The following is a 14,267-nucleotide window of genomic DNA, read 5'->3' on the forward strand; positions in this document are numbered from 1 at the left end:
GTAATAATGATCTCGTCAGTCATCTGACGTCTGTGCATAATGGAGGATTGATAAAACACATAACGGCTCTCAATTTTGTGTCATGTCACAAAAGCAAAAGCTTCAAGTGAAACATTTTAACTAAAAAATATTTAATTCCTCCCCCTGCACGTGCTTAGTTGCGTGAGCCGTGTGACTGCCTCCTTTTCTCCTCATTCCCGAACCAAAAAAAATCCTCATCCCCGAACCGCCCTCTGCGCACTCTGAAATGTGTATCTGAATGGACGAGCATGTTTGAGCATTTCTATGACCGTTCTAAAGATTAGATTTGTTCGGGAAAGTCAGATATCTATGCAAACAGGTATGTGTGTGGGAATCACCTGTTTTCTGTCTGTTCTTCTGTTGCTGGCCTAGGTATGTGACAAAAATTTTCAAATTAGGTTGATTGCTCTGATATTTATATCACTGGAAAGGGCTGAAAGAGACCATTCCAACGGTATAAAGATCATTAAGATAGCTCAAAGAATAAGAAAGTTATGGCACGTTAAGTGATCAAAAGTAGGGTATCATTTTATTCCTGGATAAACAGCAAAACAGTGATATTTATGTGAACAGAAACAAGGATTAGAGTCTTTAAATTGTCATAACTTTCTCATTATTTGTCCAATCCACAAAATTAGGGTATCGTTGGAAAGCTAATCAAGTGAACTACAAGAATTAAGTCACATTTGGTATTAAATCCATATTAATGTCAATATTGTCAAATAATCATACAGAATTCTGCTCCTGTATACCTGTACACATTGCTTGCAGCCAATCAGCTTGCTAGATTCGGTCACGTGACCTCCCGTTCCAGCATTCAATTCTTCGACACGGAGGCTTGCGAATTAAAAAACAGTATCTGCTAATTGTTTTTTCTCATGAAAATTACAGGAGATGTAGAATAAATCAAATATAAGTAGATGTGCTCGCATGTAAACTATCCACCGATTTAGCTACGCTCGTTCTAAGAAGGAGAGAACGCTGCAGCCTCGCGCGCAGGCTGAACAGCAGGTCTGGCAGAAAGTTCCGGCGCCGAAGCTGCACTTACGCGCGTGCCCTATTCCCAGCCATTCGCGGAGAAAGGTTCCACATGCAGCTTTTCTCGTGTGACACGCCGCTGGACTGCTTTAAGCGCTCAGTATAATCGAGAGAATCCGGTTGATTTTCAAAATAAAAGATTTCTGACTCAAAAAAAAAAAAGTCCCTAAATTCTTCCGCGGCCCGGTGGCAATGGGTCTGCGGCCCGGTACCGGTCCGCGGCCCGGTGGTTGGGGACCACTGAGGTAGGATACAGAAAATCCCTTCATGTTCAGTCTAAATTCAAAGGGATTTGGACCAAATTCCTGTATAAAGTATAAACATTATTTCAGGATCTATTTTTCTCTATTAGACGAGTGTGGAAGACATACCTGCCACGGACAATGCCCTTTTGGGCAGATCTCCCCGTTGACCACCCGTGGAGCAAAGTGAATCAGAGTTCTCCCGCAGACAACAGCCTCTAAACCAAATGTTTAGCAGAAAACAGCAGCAGTTAGTGTTTTTTTAACCATGGATCAGATCTAATTTGACTTTTCTTCAATCATTGGCGGCATCCATTGTACATTATATAAATGCATCTATTAAGGCATCCCAATTCTCTAAATCCAGGAAATCCCTTTTGGGGTTGCTGTAGCCTATCCCAGGTATTGGTCAAAGGTGGAGCACACATCTGGACATGGTCCAGCAAATATAACTATATTTAAAGTATAACTAAACATATTTTAGATACAAAGTTGGTCAAAGTTGAGCATTGTAAAGAGGCTCAGACCTTTGGGAAAGCAGGTGCTGTTGTCCTGATCCAGACCATAACCCGGAGCACAGGAACAGGAGGGAGAGCGGTCTGAGAGCTCCGTGCAGAAGTGTTCGCAGCCTCCATTTTTGTAGCGACAGCCGTGTGAGGTCAGGCGTGCTGCAAAGACAAATGCCCGACAGTTCTTGAAGCAACAACTAACAAAAATAGACAGCCGTAGTGGATATCGCATCGTGGTTTCTACCTTTCTCACAGTTGGTTCCATGGAAGCCCGGTGCACATTTACAGATGTAGTTGTCGAAGTGGCGAGTACAGGTCGCCCCGTTCTTACAGGGCGAGGACAAGCAGTGGTCTACAGCTGAAAGCAAGAGGACCACTCATTCCTGCAGTAGACTTACTTCGTGTTACTCTCACAGCCTGTTCAAACCTTTGTACCTGTGTAAATCCTCCAGAACGTCTCCTGTAAGTGGAGGGAACAGAGTTGAGCAAAGTGCAAGAACACCAGGACGGTCAGGCCGGACGCCTCCTTACCAGCTGCTGCGGCAGGGCGAAGATTTCCTTCGCCTCCTCGTAGGAGCACTTCTCCTCGTAACATTCTCGCTCGATGTTCCCTTGCCTCAGCTCCTCCAGCCACAAGTTAGCCCGACGGCTCCGATGCAGGAAAACGCTTGCTTCAGGTTTGTCCACGAACACCCCTTCTACATGGTAACAAGCAGTTCAGAAATGACTCGTTCAGGACAGAAAGGAAATGACGAGAGTTTTGTTCTTAACCTTAAAGTAGGATTCTTCATATCGTTGTTGTAATCTTTTACATACACACCAGGCATGTGAGCTTTGTAGCTATTTGGAAGAGGTTTGGGACAAAATATCGAAGCGATGCAAATCTTTGACCGCTCTATTCAGATACATGAACAACTTGGTGTCATATAATTCTAGTCGGGCTCAAACCGCAATTAAGTTCTCCTCCACAATCAGTTTTTAAACGGTTGGTAATTCCGTGTTTGGGGTTCCGAAAGCAGTTAAACTGCTTTAACTTTTGATGCAAGGTCAATATCATTGCTTAACAAACTTAACGACTTGTGTGAACGCAAATGTTTTGAACATTGAAGCTTGAAACGTAATGAAACATAAACGTTTCATTGAAAGGGGTTGTTTGAACGCTGGTCTCTGAGCCTGGTGGGAGTCCGCCTATATTTTTTACTTAAAGCACCACATGCTCAAATAGACCAACTATGCTTTTTACGTTTTTATATTAACCCTTTATAACAATTCATTTCATATTAAAAAAAAAAAAAAACATTTTCTGAGACCCCTATCTCATTATTGTATGCAAACTTTCCATATATTTCCTGTAGTTCATTATCAGTCCACTAGAGGCACTAGAAGGACTTTTCTCAGACATTTCAAAATGGCTGCCCCCATGAAATCTCAAGAACACTTTTGGCGGTAAAAGTTTTGCTACTTTACAAAACTTTATGTAAAGAGAATTACTCACCTATTAATATTCATTATTAGCTGTATTGAAAGATGCAAAACATACTGATAATTAATTCTTTATAGTACATGTTGAACATATGTGGATCTAATTTGATACAGAGGGTAAAAAAAGTTGTTTTTTTCCTATTAATTTTCCTATTATAGTTGATACTATCAATATCTTATATTAATAAATTGATATAACAAAATATTTTTTGTGGATTTCATAAAAAATACTCTTAATTCCATGAAAAAATTATTTTCTGTCAGTTTTTTTATGGTGGTAATGTAAAAGCTAAAGGTAAAAGCAAAAATAATTCAGTTTTGCCATCATTTCTTTAAAATTAGGAATGTCAAAATTAAATTTGACATTCCTCCCTGATTTTACTTTTCATTTTTCAACATGTAAAATCTTTGTTCTGTTAGCATTTTTCTAAATAAATTAGCATCAACACAAACATGTCAGACTGTTTCATATACACTTCACTGACAGAAGCATTTCCACTAGAAATTCTGTAAGTTTCGTTTCACCTAAGAGCTCTCATTTCTTATGTCTACCACCATCATCTTGATAAAAACTTAAAGAAACAGAAACAGACCTTCCAGAGTCCCAATGCATGCTGGGAATGAAGCTACGGTGAGTAGTAAGACGAAGAGATGCATCTTTTCTCTGCGGATGAACGCCATGTTTGTTCTGGACCGATCAAAGGTCAGGAGTGAAACAAACACTCTCCCCAACCCCCCAAAAAAGAAAAAGAAAAACATAGCAGTGACCCAAAATTCAACACCTTTGAGTTTTTTCCTATCTTTTCAGTTAAATCGTGTGAAAGAAAGATAATAATCCAACACACAATTTAAGTTTCTGTTTGAGTAGCTTAAACGAAATAAAAGATGTTGCCTAATGCAACAAAAAAACAAACATAGAAAAAAAAAAACTTGGGGATTTATAGCTGCTTCTCTTATCCCAATACATAAATAATATATTATAATTTATATATAGATAATGTGAAATATGACCAATAAAATATGTTTTTATATATGTGTCACCTTTATTTGTTCATTTTTAAATACAACTTTAAGCAGCAAAATGTTACAGAAAAAGAGATTAATAACTTAATGTGATGGTAAAAATATATAGATCATGCTAAAAAAAATAAAAATAAAAAAAGAAGAATATTTATGAAGTAGAATCAGTCATAAATAAATATGAAACCTGGAAGCAGCAGTGACTTTTATTAGTGCCTGCAGTTCTCTTTGTCTCCTTTAGGAGGTGCTGTTGCTCTGACTAAAGCTTCTTGAGAATCTCAGGAATGAACTCTTGTCCGTCTTTCAAGTCGTCCTTCCATTCCTGCGGGATGCCCCGCCCACTGTAGGCGGCGCCGGCTCCCAGCAGGGCCCCCAGGGCAGCCCCACGGTTGCAGTTTTCACCTGGAGGTGGCACCAACAGACACGATTAGGACGGCAACACTAGCGGCTTTAGCACTCGCTGCTTAATGTTTATTCAACAATCACATTTCTCAACTGTTAGCTAAAGCGCCGAGCACGATTTCCTGTGGGTGGAGTCTAAACCTAACATAGACTTCAGGATATTTTTCTTTATTTGCATTAAGACAATCATAGAACGTCCTCGCATTTTCTAATTTGATTTATTTTTCTCTCCTCGGACTAATGCAGGACACCAAGTCGTCGTAGAGAGACAGAAGTACCGCTGAAAGCGCCATCATTCACACACAGTGGAATCTCTGAATGATCTCATGAACCCAGACATGGACATGTGATTACATGTCTTTAAAATAAATTAATAACTCTGATCTCTCGACATCATCTGTGTCTTTTATGATGTAGCCCAACATCTTTTGTCAGTGGCTCCTCCCACAAGGGGGCGGGAGCAGCAGATGTATGGACACACTTTTGGACAAGCAGAGGCGGTAGACGTGAATTGGCATCAACATTAGATTTTAACCCCACAACTGTGTGTTTTTATTTGTATTTCAGACTGTCAGAACTTTTTGCGTAGCTTTTATATTTTGGTGTTTCTGATACTAAAACCTTTCGGTATCTGACCTCCGCAGTTGGTGTTCGCCAGGATCCCTTCTTTGGGGTCGTCGTGAAACTCGTAAGCCAGGTAGAACATGCTGGAAAGCGCTCCTGCAAGCACACCAGACTCAAGTCAGAACCAAGAATCTCCTTAAACGCAAAGAATCGCGCTCTGTCCGGAGCTCGCACCGTCGTTGTAGCAGGCCAGACCCAGGTAGCTCACGGCGCTCTGGTGGACCTTCAGTCGGTCCGCAGAAGAAGCCGGAAACCTGAACCAATGGAGACAAACAGGTTTTATTGATGCGTTGCCATGGTTACGTTTGTTTTAATGTCAGATATCGTTGAGAAAAATGCTGTCAAAGATCCATAAAAACACAGAAGTCCCACTCTGATAGAAATAAAATACACAAAACAGAGAATAAAAAGAACAAACTGCATAGAAGTGAACGCATTAGCAAGGATCTTTAGCCCCGCCCACTGTATTTTCTATGTCACAAATACAAACTATTTCAAACTGAATTTTTGAAATTCAAATTTTTTCATCTGATTCACAACAATTTGAAAAAGAAATAATCAGGAATGCAGTTTTAAACTTAATATCGTTAATATGTTTCCTATAAAATTCTATAAAGAACTTGAGCTTTTATTGTGAAGTCCTCCCTGCAGACAAACCTGGCCGCTTTCTGACTGTAGCTCTGGCAGGCATCCCAGGCGTCCAGCTTCCTGAGGGCGTGCTCGGCCTGCTGGCGGACGCTGGCTCCGCCCAGCACGGCGTGCAGGGCCCGGCTGTAGATGGACACGTACTCGGGCACTTTGGGGTGCGGGTGGGTGAGCTTCACGAACTCCACAGCTGCTGACACCTGCAGGTGGAGGAGGGCAAGAAAAATCTTCTTATAAATAAAGTTTTGTAATTCAAAACTTAGCTTTAAGAAAACATGTCTTAGTGTTTTTAAATAGTAATTCCATTTGCAGATTTTTTATTTATTTAAATATTTTTGTTTTATTTTAAGAATGGCACTCACAGCTTGCTCCTCATTGGCTGAGGCCGACAGCAGGACGAAGGGGATAATCATGGGAAGGCAGCCGATGGCGTTCAGTTGGCTGTCTGGGAACGGCGAGCTCAGCTTGAGGGCGGAGCGCTTCTCTGCAAACTTTAGGATCTGCGAGGCACAAAGCGGATCATCACCGATGGGCGGCGTTCAAGAACGCCGGGCGAAGAACAACCTCGCCTTACCTCATCGGGGGAGGTGGGCCTGGTGTCCTGCCAGTCTGCGAAGAACGAGCGGTGGAAGGACTCGGCGTACGTGTCGGCGTGGGAGCCGGGCGTGGTCAGGAACTGCACGTAATCTGAGAGGACGGCGCCGCGGGCGTCGGGCAGGGAGGCGGCGAAGCCTCCGGAGGCGAGCGTGCGAGCAGCTCGGAGGGCGCAGAGCATGTTGAGTGTGTTCTCGCCAGCGTGAAGACCTGCAGAGACACACGGAAGAGTGAACACAAATGTACGGTGGCCCTGAAGTGCCAGTTACACTAACAAATAACTATGTATTTAAAAAAACAAAAATACTAAAAAAGATTAGAACATTTTAGACATTTTTTAGAAAATATGACAAGAAAAAAAAGGATTTGTTTTCGAAAAAGAAAATTAAATTCCAAAAATCAAAATGTTACAAAATAAAACACAGTAAGAAACTGCAAAATGGAGGTAATATGGGACATTGTTGATCGGATGATTTTTTTTTTTTACCCATAATTCAAAGTACTATACAATTCTTGATTGTCAATTCAATTTCCAATTAGATTAGTTTTGTTATTCATAATTCAATACGAGAAATTAAATTTAAAAAATGTGTAAAATACAAACAAAAACTGTTTAAACTATCATGGGTTTATTTTACATAAAAATACTTTATGACCATGCATTTTTAAAATAATTATTAAAAAAAAGACATTTCAATTCATTGTTTGGTTCAAATTTATGTTAAAGTAGCTGAAAATCTTTTGCATTTTGGTCTTTTTTGTGTCAAAATTCAACAAATTGTAAAACAGCGCCCCCTGGTGTAATACACTTACACATACAGGGTCCCACGCTTTTCCCGCCAGACATATAAATATAAAAGTTTAATGATTAGTATGGAGCATATCCAGAATTCCTTCATGTTAAATATATTTAAATACATTCTACTGTTTTGCTGTTGTGATAAACTTAAAAGTTATATCACCATTTTCGTTAGGGATTTTTTTTTTTCTCAGAAAAGTCTTCCTACTCTTTTTAATGTGATAAAATGGAGAACTCGGGACCTTTTTTTTTAATTGTTCAAGTTTAAAAAAACCTCAGTGGTGTCAAAATAAAGGTTGAACGTCTTTTATAATAAAAAAAATCATAATGAATCACCTTTTTAGTTTTATTTTAATGTCTTACTTTCCCACAATGTCACAAATTTAAATAAATACCTAAAAATTTGGCTTTTCACGCAATTATTTGGTTCTCACAATTAAAATCGATTAATTAATTACAAGTCACGATTAATTAATCGCACAAAAATTAATTGCTTAACAGCACCAATCAATATATTTGAATCTAATGTGACATAAGTGTGAATTGTTTTCATAACTTGTCTATTTATGATTATGACAAGCATCTATTTTCTTCTCATATTTATGCCGTTTTCTTTATTTTTGTAATGTTCTTTTTATTAATGCACACCATTATTTCTATAATAACTTTGATTATATGTGTGATTTTGCTGTGTTGTGTACAATCAATGCTGGAAATCAAATCTATACTAAAAAGTGAAACATTCACTAAACTTTTGCTCTACTCAAAATGTTTATTTGATAAAAATTAACATCTTTAATTGTAACAAACTACTGAATTTTTGTTAATTGATTCAAAGTTTCACTTTTTTCGTTTGAAATGATGAATAAACATCATCATCCAATCAGAGAGATCCTATAGTACCTACCTATTCGGATTTCTGTGAAAATAAAAAATGTATATTTTGTAAAGCAAAAGTAATTTTCAGAAATAAAACAAAAAAAATTGAAACCACAAACAAACCTTGTTTTGATTTTATTTTGCTTTCATTTTTATTAATTTTTCTGTGTGTTTTTATTTTTTAAACGAAATGTTTATTTGTTTTCAATATTTTTTGCTTTTTTAAATTTTTGTTGTGATCTTTAGTGTGTTTTTGAGTTAAGTGATTTGCTGATGTGATTGACCCTTCTGAGCTACCGTAGAAATAATGAAATAAGACTTCAGGGTGCACAATATGCAATAAATGCTTCAAATTGAAGCTGTAGGTCAGAAATCCCCCCCGTACCTTGGTGATAGTGGACCGAACCGGTGCCGGCCTTCCACAGGTCCAGCTTATCGTGTAGAATCACATTCCCGACCACGTCGACCCGCTTCTTGCTGGAAGAGGAGGCGCTGCGGCCGCTGCCCGCTGCAACATCACAGCAGACAGACAGACCCATCAGACCCTGTCAGGTGAGAGTGGGTCACGTGACTTACCTCACCTGTGTTGGACAGGGACAGGATGCTGGAGGGGTGTTTGTCTGGGGGCGAACTGAACGCGGAGATCCAGCCCCCGAAGTCTCTCCTGATGTCCTGGATGTTGTAGTACCAGTGGACCGGCATGGACATGGAGTCTGCGGCACACATGGCCCAAAAAGCCTCACACACAGCCTGCCGGACCACCGACATGTCAGCCTTCACCTTTGACACGTGACCTGAGGGTGGACAAGAAGAGGTAGTCCTCGAACACTTTGTGTAAAGCTATTAACAAATGATGCTTTAAATAATAAACACATAAACAAATGTATTATAAAAGAGGAAAAGTTTCTACTAACTAATATAAAACAACTAGAACCGAATCAGAACCAGCCTAAACCCCCGGAACGTCTCAGCTCAGGTCTTACCTGACGGCTCGCCGCTCGTTCTGCTGCCACATCTTAACTTGCATAACTTTATTGACACATTGTTACGAAACAGAGTAGGAAGTGCTAGCATTAGCACCGGAGGCTAACTTCATAAAAGCGGTAAAACGTCGCTAAGAATCTCAATTCACGTCACCTTTGGTCGTTTTTACTCCACAGTAAGCATTAAAAGTCATAAAACAGTCACTATAAGAGTAACAGCGACCTCCTGCTTCGTTTATGTTTTGTAACTCTACGGAAGCCGCGTAAGTACAAACTTCAGAAAGCAAAGGCGAAATTCTTTTACATCACTGGTTTGATAACGTGTTATTTAACATAGAATAATTAGACAAAAATATTTTAATTTTGTCACTTTATGCTATATTTACAAGAAATGTGTTTTGTGAATAAAGTATGACTGTTTAAAATATGTTTTTATAATAGCAAAAAAATGTTTTTTATACATACTCATATTTTTTTTTAATATATTGTAAATGTATATTCAAAATATATTTTTAAACCTTTAAGATAATAAATATAATTTCATGTGAACTAATTTCTTTTTTTTAAATTAAAGATTTGGGTTTTCTTTAAAAAAAATATCCAACAGAAATCAGTCTTTGCGTTGTGAATTGCTCTTGTGTGACAGCAGCATGGTGGTCAAAGTCAAGGAGCTGGTTAGAGCGCGTGCTTCCCGCCGGGTGTGGTGGCGCGCGCCTGTAATCCAAGCGTCCTGGAGGCTGAGGCTGGAGGATGGGTGGAGCTCCGGAGCTCTGAGCTGCAGTGAACTATGCTGATCGGGGGTCCGCGCTCAGGTCGGCATCGATATGGTCTCCCTGGGGGAGCCCGGGGCGACCAGGTCGTCTAAGGAGGGGTGAACCGACCCAGGCCGGAAACGGAGCAGGTCAAAGCCCGCGTGCCGCTCAATAGCGGGATGGCGCCTGAGAGTAGACGCTGCAGCACAGCCTGAGATACTCATCCAGACCCAGTCTTTTATCACACTGTCGTCTCTCCATCACTCCACTCTGACTTCTGACTGGATCTTTACACTTCCAGTCTTCTCTTTACGCTACAAACACATTGATCCTTGCTGCTGCAACACCGCCTCCTACTGGACAAGAGGAGAAACAACAACCACAAACATTTTTGAGCAAATATCTGAATATCTGAAAACTACCACCTAAATCGTCTCTGGTCATTTTTGTTTGGTATTTACTGTGTGGAAAGTATATCACAGACTAAACAATGAATAAATAGTTCAGAAAATAGCTTTTTATTTGCATAAATGTGAATTGTGCTGAAACAAATGAGCCTCTTGTAAAAAGGTACTCATTTATGGACAAAATAAGCTTTTTGTGAATTCACAATTGAATTATTTGGACACAAATGAGCATTTTGCGCATACTAGTTAGCACTTTACACACTCAAAGTAGTCCTTTGTGGATAAACATTAGCAGTTTGTTGGCAAAAATTGGCATTTTGTGCAGCAAAAGGAGTATATTATGGACACAATTTAGAATTTTGTGCAGATAAATTAGTAATTTGTGGACTCAAATTAGAACATTATGCATACACATTCACATTTTGTGCGCACATGGAGTGTGTACGCATTGCCACATGGTGCAAATAAACATCTTGTATGAACAAATTCTAATTTTTTTGAATACATTTGCATTTTGTCTACACAAATTTGCTGTTTTATTTGCATAAATTGACAGTTTTTTGCATACAAATGAGCATATTTTCTATACTGACTAGCTGTTTGTGCATACAAATAGTATTTTGTGCAAACAAATTAGCATGTTGTTACAAATAACTAATCTATTGGGGGAAACAGACATTTTTAGTACACAACATTAAATTTTGTAAAAAAGAAAAATAATTTGAGAGGGCAAACTCTAAGTTGTGTGCATTCAGTAAAAATTTGTGGCCGAAAATTCGTAAATTAAATAAGACTTATATTGAATGTGCTCAGGGTTTTGAAAACTGCAGCTAAGAATGTAGTTTGATTGTTTTTTTTATTGTATTCAATTAAAAAAACTGTAGTTTTTCCGTTCATTTTTTTATTTTACAAAATGTGACAAATTAGAATACAGAAAAACAGAAAAAATAGCACAAAAACAATAAAGTTTAAAATACTTTTTATTGAACACCGAAAGCAATATAAACACAAAAATAGCACCAAAAAGGATAAAAAATAGAGCGAAAACACACTTTTTAAAATTGAATCTATAAAAAACATAATAGCACAAAACAAGATAAATTAGAATGGAAAACATTTTTTTAATTAAAAACAGAAAAATCTGTCTTAAAAAACAAAATTTACTATAAATGCTCAAGGTTTGTCCAGTTATTTTTGCCCTGCAACATGAGTGAGACGGCAGGTTTTATAAAATGAGATAAAATGCAGTTTTTTCCATGTATGTCATCAAAATAGTTCAAATCTTATATATATTATATATATATATATATGCGGATAAAATATTTCTTGAAACATCTTTCCGTTATTAATTTTTCTGTTGCCACAAAATGTTAAATATTGAACATTTGGTGCACTAAGTAATGAAGGAATTCGATCGCAACCATAACATGTAGTATAACCTGAATCGAGTCAAAACATTTCCTGAGTTTGACATTTAAGCAGTGGCGGGCCGTCAGGGCCTGCAAGGCCTTCTCTGCTGGCCTAAAAATATTTGAATCACAGACTGATATTAATTATTATTTATTTCCGTGAATACGTATTCTATAATTCCAAATGCTCTGTCTTCGTCCTTTCATTGCTGTCTCCCTGGCTGCGCTGCTTCCAGACGTGCATTTTCCTATTTAAGCATTAACCAATCACATTGCAGCACTATTTGTTGCTAGGGTCAAAGAAATCTGCCCGGAGGCCTTCACAATCAGTTCTGCGGGCCCTGTAGCATACAATAATTGTCGACCAAACTGTTGCTTCAACCAATCAGATCTGGAGGAGACCACGTGCTAGGCCAGCTAGAAGGCCCACGGAAACGTCAGGATTTTCACGAGCTTTGATTGGACAGCTCGCAGCTCGCTCTGGTTCTGCTGACGGACACAGGTGCCGAGGAGCGGCGTGTCAGGTTTGAAGATGTTGCCAGTGGAAAGCGTCTCATCGTCTGATTTTTGGTGGAAAATGAATGTCTGGGTAAAGTTGTGGCACAGTTTTGTCTGGCACGGGTAAAGGAGTTCCGTGACTCCATTGAGCGGGAGTGAAGCTGAAATCTACGAGGCTCCTGAACGCACCGCGGGCGCGTGCAGCGCAAAATCCTCGCGCAAATATTATTTTCCAGACACAGACCTTGCACGATCACAAAAACTGATGTTTGTCTCCCTCCTGGACCACGAGAGGCTTCAGGAATACCAGAACATTTCCCGCATGCAGCTTTTTCCAGCTTATCACAGCCACGGAACACTTTCCATCTGCGAAACGCACGGATTCTGCACGACAGAGTGATTGAAATCTTCTTGAGGATAGAAAGGATGGATTTTGTGTTTAAATAATCTGGATTTTTGGTGAGTAAAATTTTGCTATCTCCCTACATAATATTGAAATTTTATCAGGTTATTTTTTATGCTTTTGGTGTGTGTGTGGCAGTTGTACCTGCAGTAGAAGTTTTATTGCCATAAAATAGTTAATGAGGGTTGGGTTGATTTGGATGGAGCACTACTGAAGGCCTAGGTGTGAAATGCACGGCCCGCCACTGCATTTAAGGCACAAACTTTGCTAAGAAATAATATATTTCAGTAAATATTGTATTTTATTTAAGCACATGTAACACAAATTACTTTAAGTATTCGGCATTTACACTGAATATTTACGTTTAGTGCGCTGCAAATGTTAGCTTACGCACCTTTCAGACAACGCTCAGGGTCAAAAGTACTAATCTTCTACGGTGGCTACTGTGGGACAAAATTGCCAAAAAGCGTAAATCAGTTCAGGGTAACGTAAATATTTTGAGTTATCGCCGATAGTTTGTGCGTGTTAACTGTTCGATTCAAGTCTTTACTTTTACATCCACATTGTAACTAAATACTTTCTTATTATTTTGTTTTGTTTGTGTTGCAACACTCAGTAAAGGAGCGCTAAAACCCGGTTGGTTCGAACCGTAGCGCAGATGGTTCCTCTGTTGAACGACCGCTTTGTTAGCCGGTAGTTGTATGCGGCCAGCAGCCGGAGGAGTTTAACCGAGTGTTTTTGTTTGCTAGGAGAGCTAGCCGCATGCTAACTTCCTGCTGTGTGGAGATGGAGGACAATCTGCTGGATCCTCAAGAACTGGGTACGAAACTGAACTGACTTTCTCTGGTCCCCCATCTGTTTTTATATAGGTATTAGAGAATATTTAGATGTGGTCTGTAGAGTTCTGTTGAACTGTTGTGCAGACCGGGCCAAAATCTTCTGGGCCAAGGAGGATGTGGATCAACGCTTCATCGATGTGTTCGGATACCTGGAGCACCTGAAGTCGGTTTTAAGGAGCAGCACCGCCACAGACAAAGGTACGACCTCTGTGACCCGGGACAGAAACACAACACGAGGGAAATCTATGGAAGTCTGTTGTGTTCAATATGAAGACAAAAAAAAAAAATATGTTTTTTTCCTTTCCCCCCATTTTTTAAATATTTTGTGTCTATTGTGCTTTTTTATTTTTTTCTATAATCAGTAAAAAAAAAAACACGTTTTCATTCAAATTTGTATGTGTTTTTGTGCTAATTTATTTTCTGTATTGAATTGAAGGTATGCGTTTTTTCAGTTTAGATTTGTGTCTGTCTGTGATAATTCTGTGTTCTATAAAAAAAATCTTAAGTTTTTCATTCATATTTTTGTATTTTTTACAAAACATGAAAAATTAGAATGAAAAACATTTTTTTTAATTGACTACAGAAAAATATCAGAAAAAGCAATTGTATGAAAAACACGTTTTAAGTGAATACAAAAAGCAATATAAACACTAAAAACACAAAATGGCACCAAAAAGAGCACATAAAACACACATTTTCTTTTTATTGGATTCATAAAAAT

At 38.8% G+C, this 14,267-nt stretch overlaps 3 protein-coding genes across 8 annotated transcripts in view; 1 reads left to right on the plus strand and 2 right to left on the minus strand.

Annotated features, from left to right (window-relative positions):
• The window catches only part of f7l (coagulation factor VII, like), a 6,177-nt gene extending 2,136 nt beyond the window's left edge, over positions 1–4,041 (minus strand). The window contains exons 1-6 of one of the 2 annotated variants that reach the window (XM_024289163.2): positions 3,886–4,041; positions 2,342–2,508; positions 2,246–2,270; positions 2,055–2,168; positions 1,829–1,969; positions 1,431–1,519 (exon numbers count right to left, since the gene is read on the minus strand). In XM_024289163.2, coding sequence (XP_024144931.1) covers positions 1,431–1,519; positions 1,829–1,969; positions 2,055–2,168; positions 2,246–2,270; positions 2,342–2,508; positions 3,886–3,973 — 624 coding nt within the window. In that variant the 5' untranslated portion in view covers positions 3,974–4,041. The remainder of the gene's footprint in view (positions 1–1,430; positions 1,520–1,828; positions 1,970–2,054; positions 2,169–2,245; positions 2,271–2,341; positions 2,509–3,885) is intronic. The other variant, XM_024289165.2, reaches the window with a different exon arrangement.
• Positions 4,042–4,491: 450 nt separating this feature from the next.
• Positions 4,492–9,496, minus strand: LOC112156798. Of its 2 annotated transcripts, none has more exons than XM_024289166.2 (9): positions 9,239–9,496; positions 8,837–9,049; positions 8,641–8,763; positions 6,558–6,787; positions 6,346–6,483; positions 5,996–6,183; positions 5,513–5,592; positions 5,351–5,434; positions 4,492–4,714 (listed from the first exon to the last, which is right to left on the minus strand). In XM_024289166.2, the coding sequence occupies exons 1-9, from the start codon at positions 9,327–9,329 to the stop codon at positions 4,572–4,574; spliced, it is 1,290 nt and encodes a 429-aa protein (XP_024144934.1). In that variant the 5' UTR covers positions 9,330–9,496; the 3' UTR covers positions 4,492–4,571. The 2 variants fall into 2 exon arrangements, with proteins under 2 accessions (XP_024144934.1, XP_024144935.1); XM_024289167.2 differs by having other exon boundaries at positions 9,393–9,486.
• Positions 9,497–12,724: 3,228 nt separating this feature from the next.
• setdb2 (SET domain bifurcated histone lysine methyltransferase 2) overlaps positions 12,725–14,267 on the plus strand; it is a 7,893-nt gene continuing 6,350 nt past the window's right edge. Inside the window, exons 1-3 of one of the 4 annotated variants that reach the window (XM_024289092.2) lie at positions 12,725–12,763; positions 13,457–13,527; positions 13,631–13,744. In XM_024289092.2, the coding sequence (XP_024144860.1) occupies positions 13,470–13,527; positions 13,631–13,744 (172 nt within the window). In that variant the 5' untranslated portion in view covers positions 12,725–12,763; positions 13,457–13,469. Of the gene's footprint in view, positions 12,764–13,126; positions 13,528–13,630; positions 13,745–14,267 lie in introns of those variants that run through there. The other 3 variants (XM_024289093.2, XM_024289095.2, XM_024289091.2) reach the window with 3 other exon arrangements.

This window comes from Oryzias melastigma, linkage group LG2, assembly GCF_002922805.2.
Source record: "Oryzias melastigma strain HK-1 linkage group LG2, ASM292280v2, whole genome shotgun sequence".
NCBI lineage: Eukaryota > Metazoa > Chordata > Actinopteri > Beloniformes > Adrianichthyidae > Oryzias > Oryzias melastigma.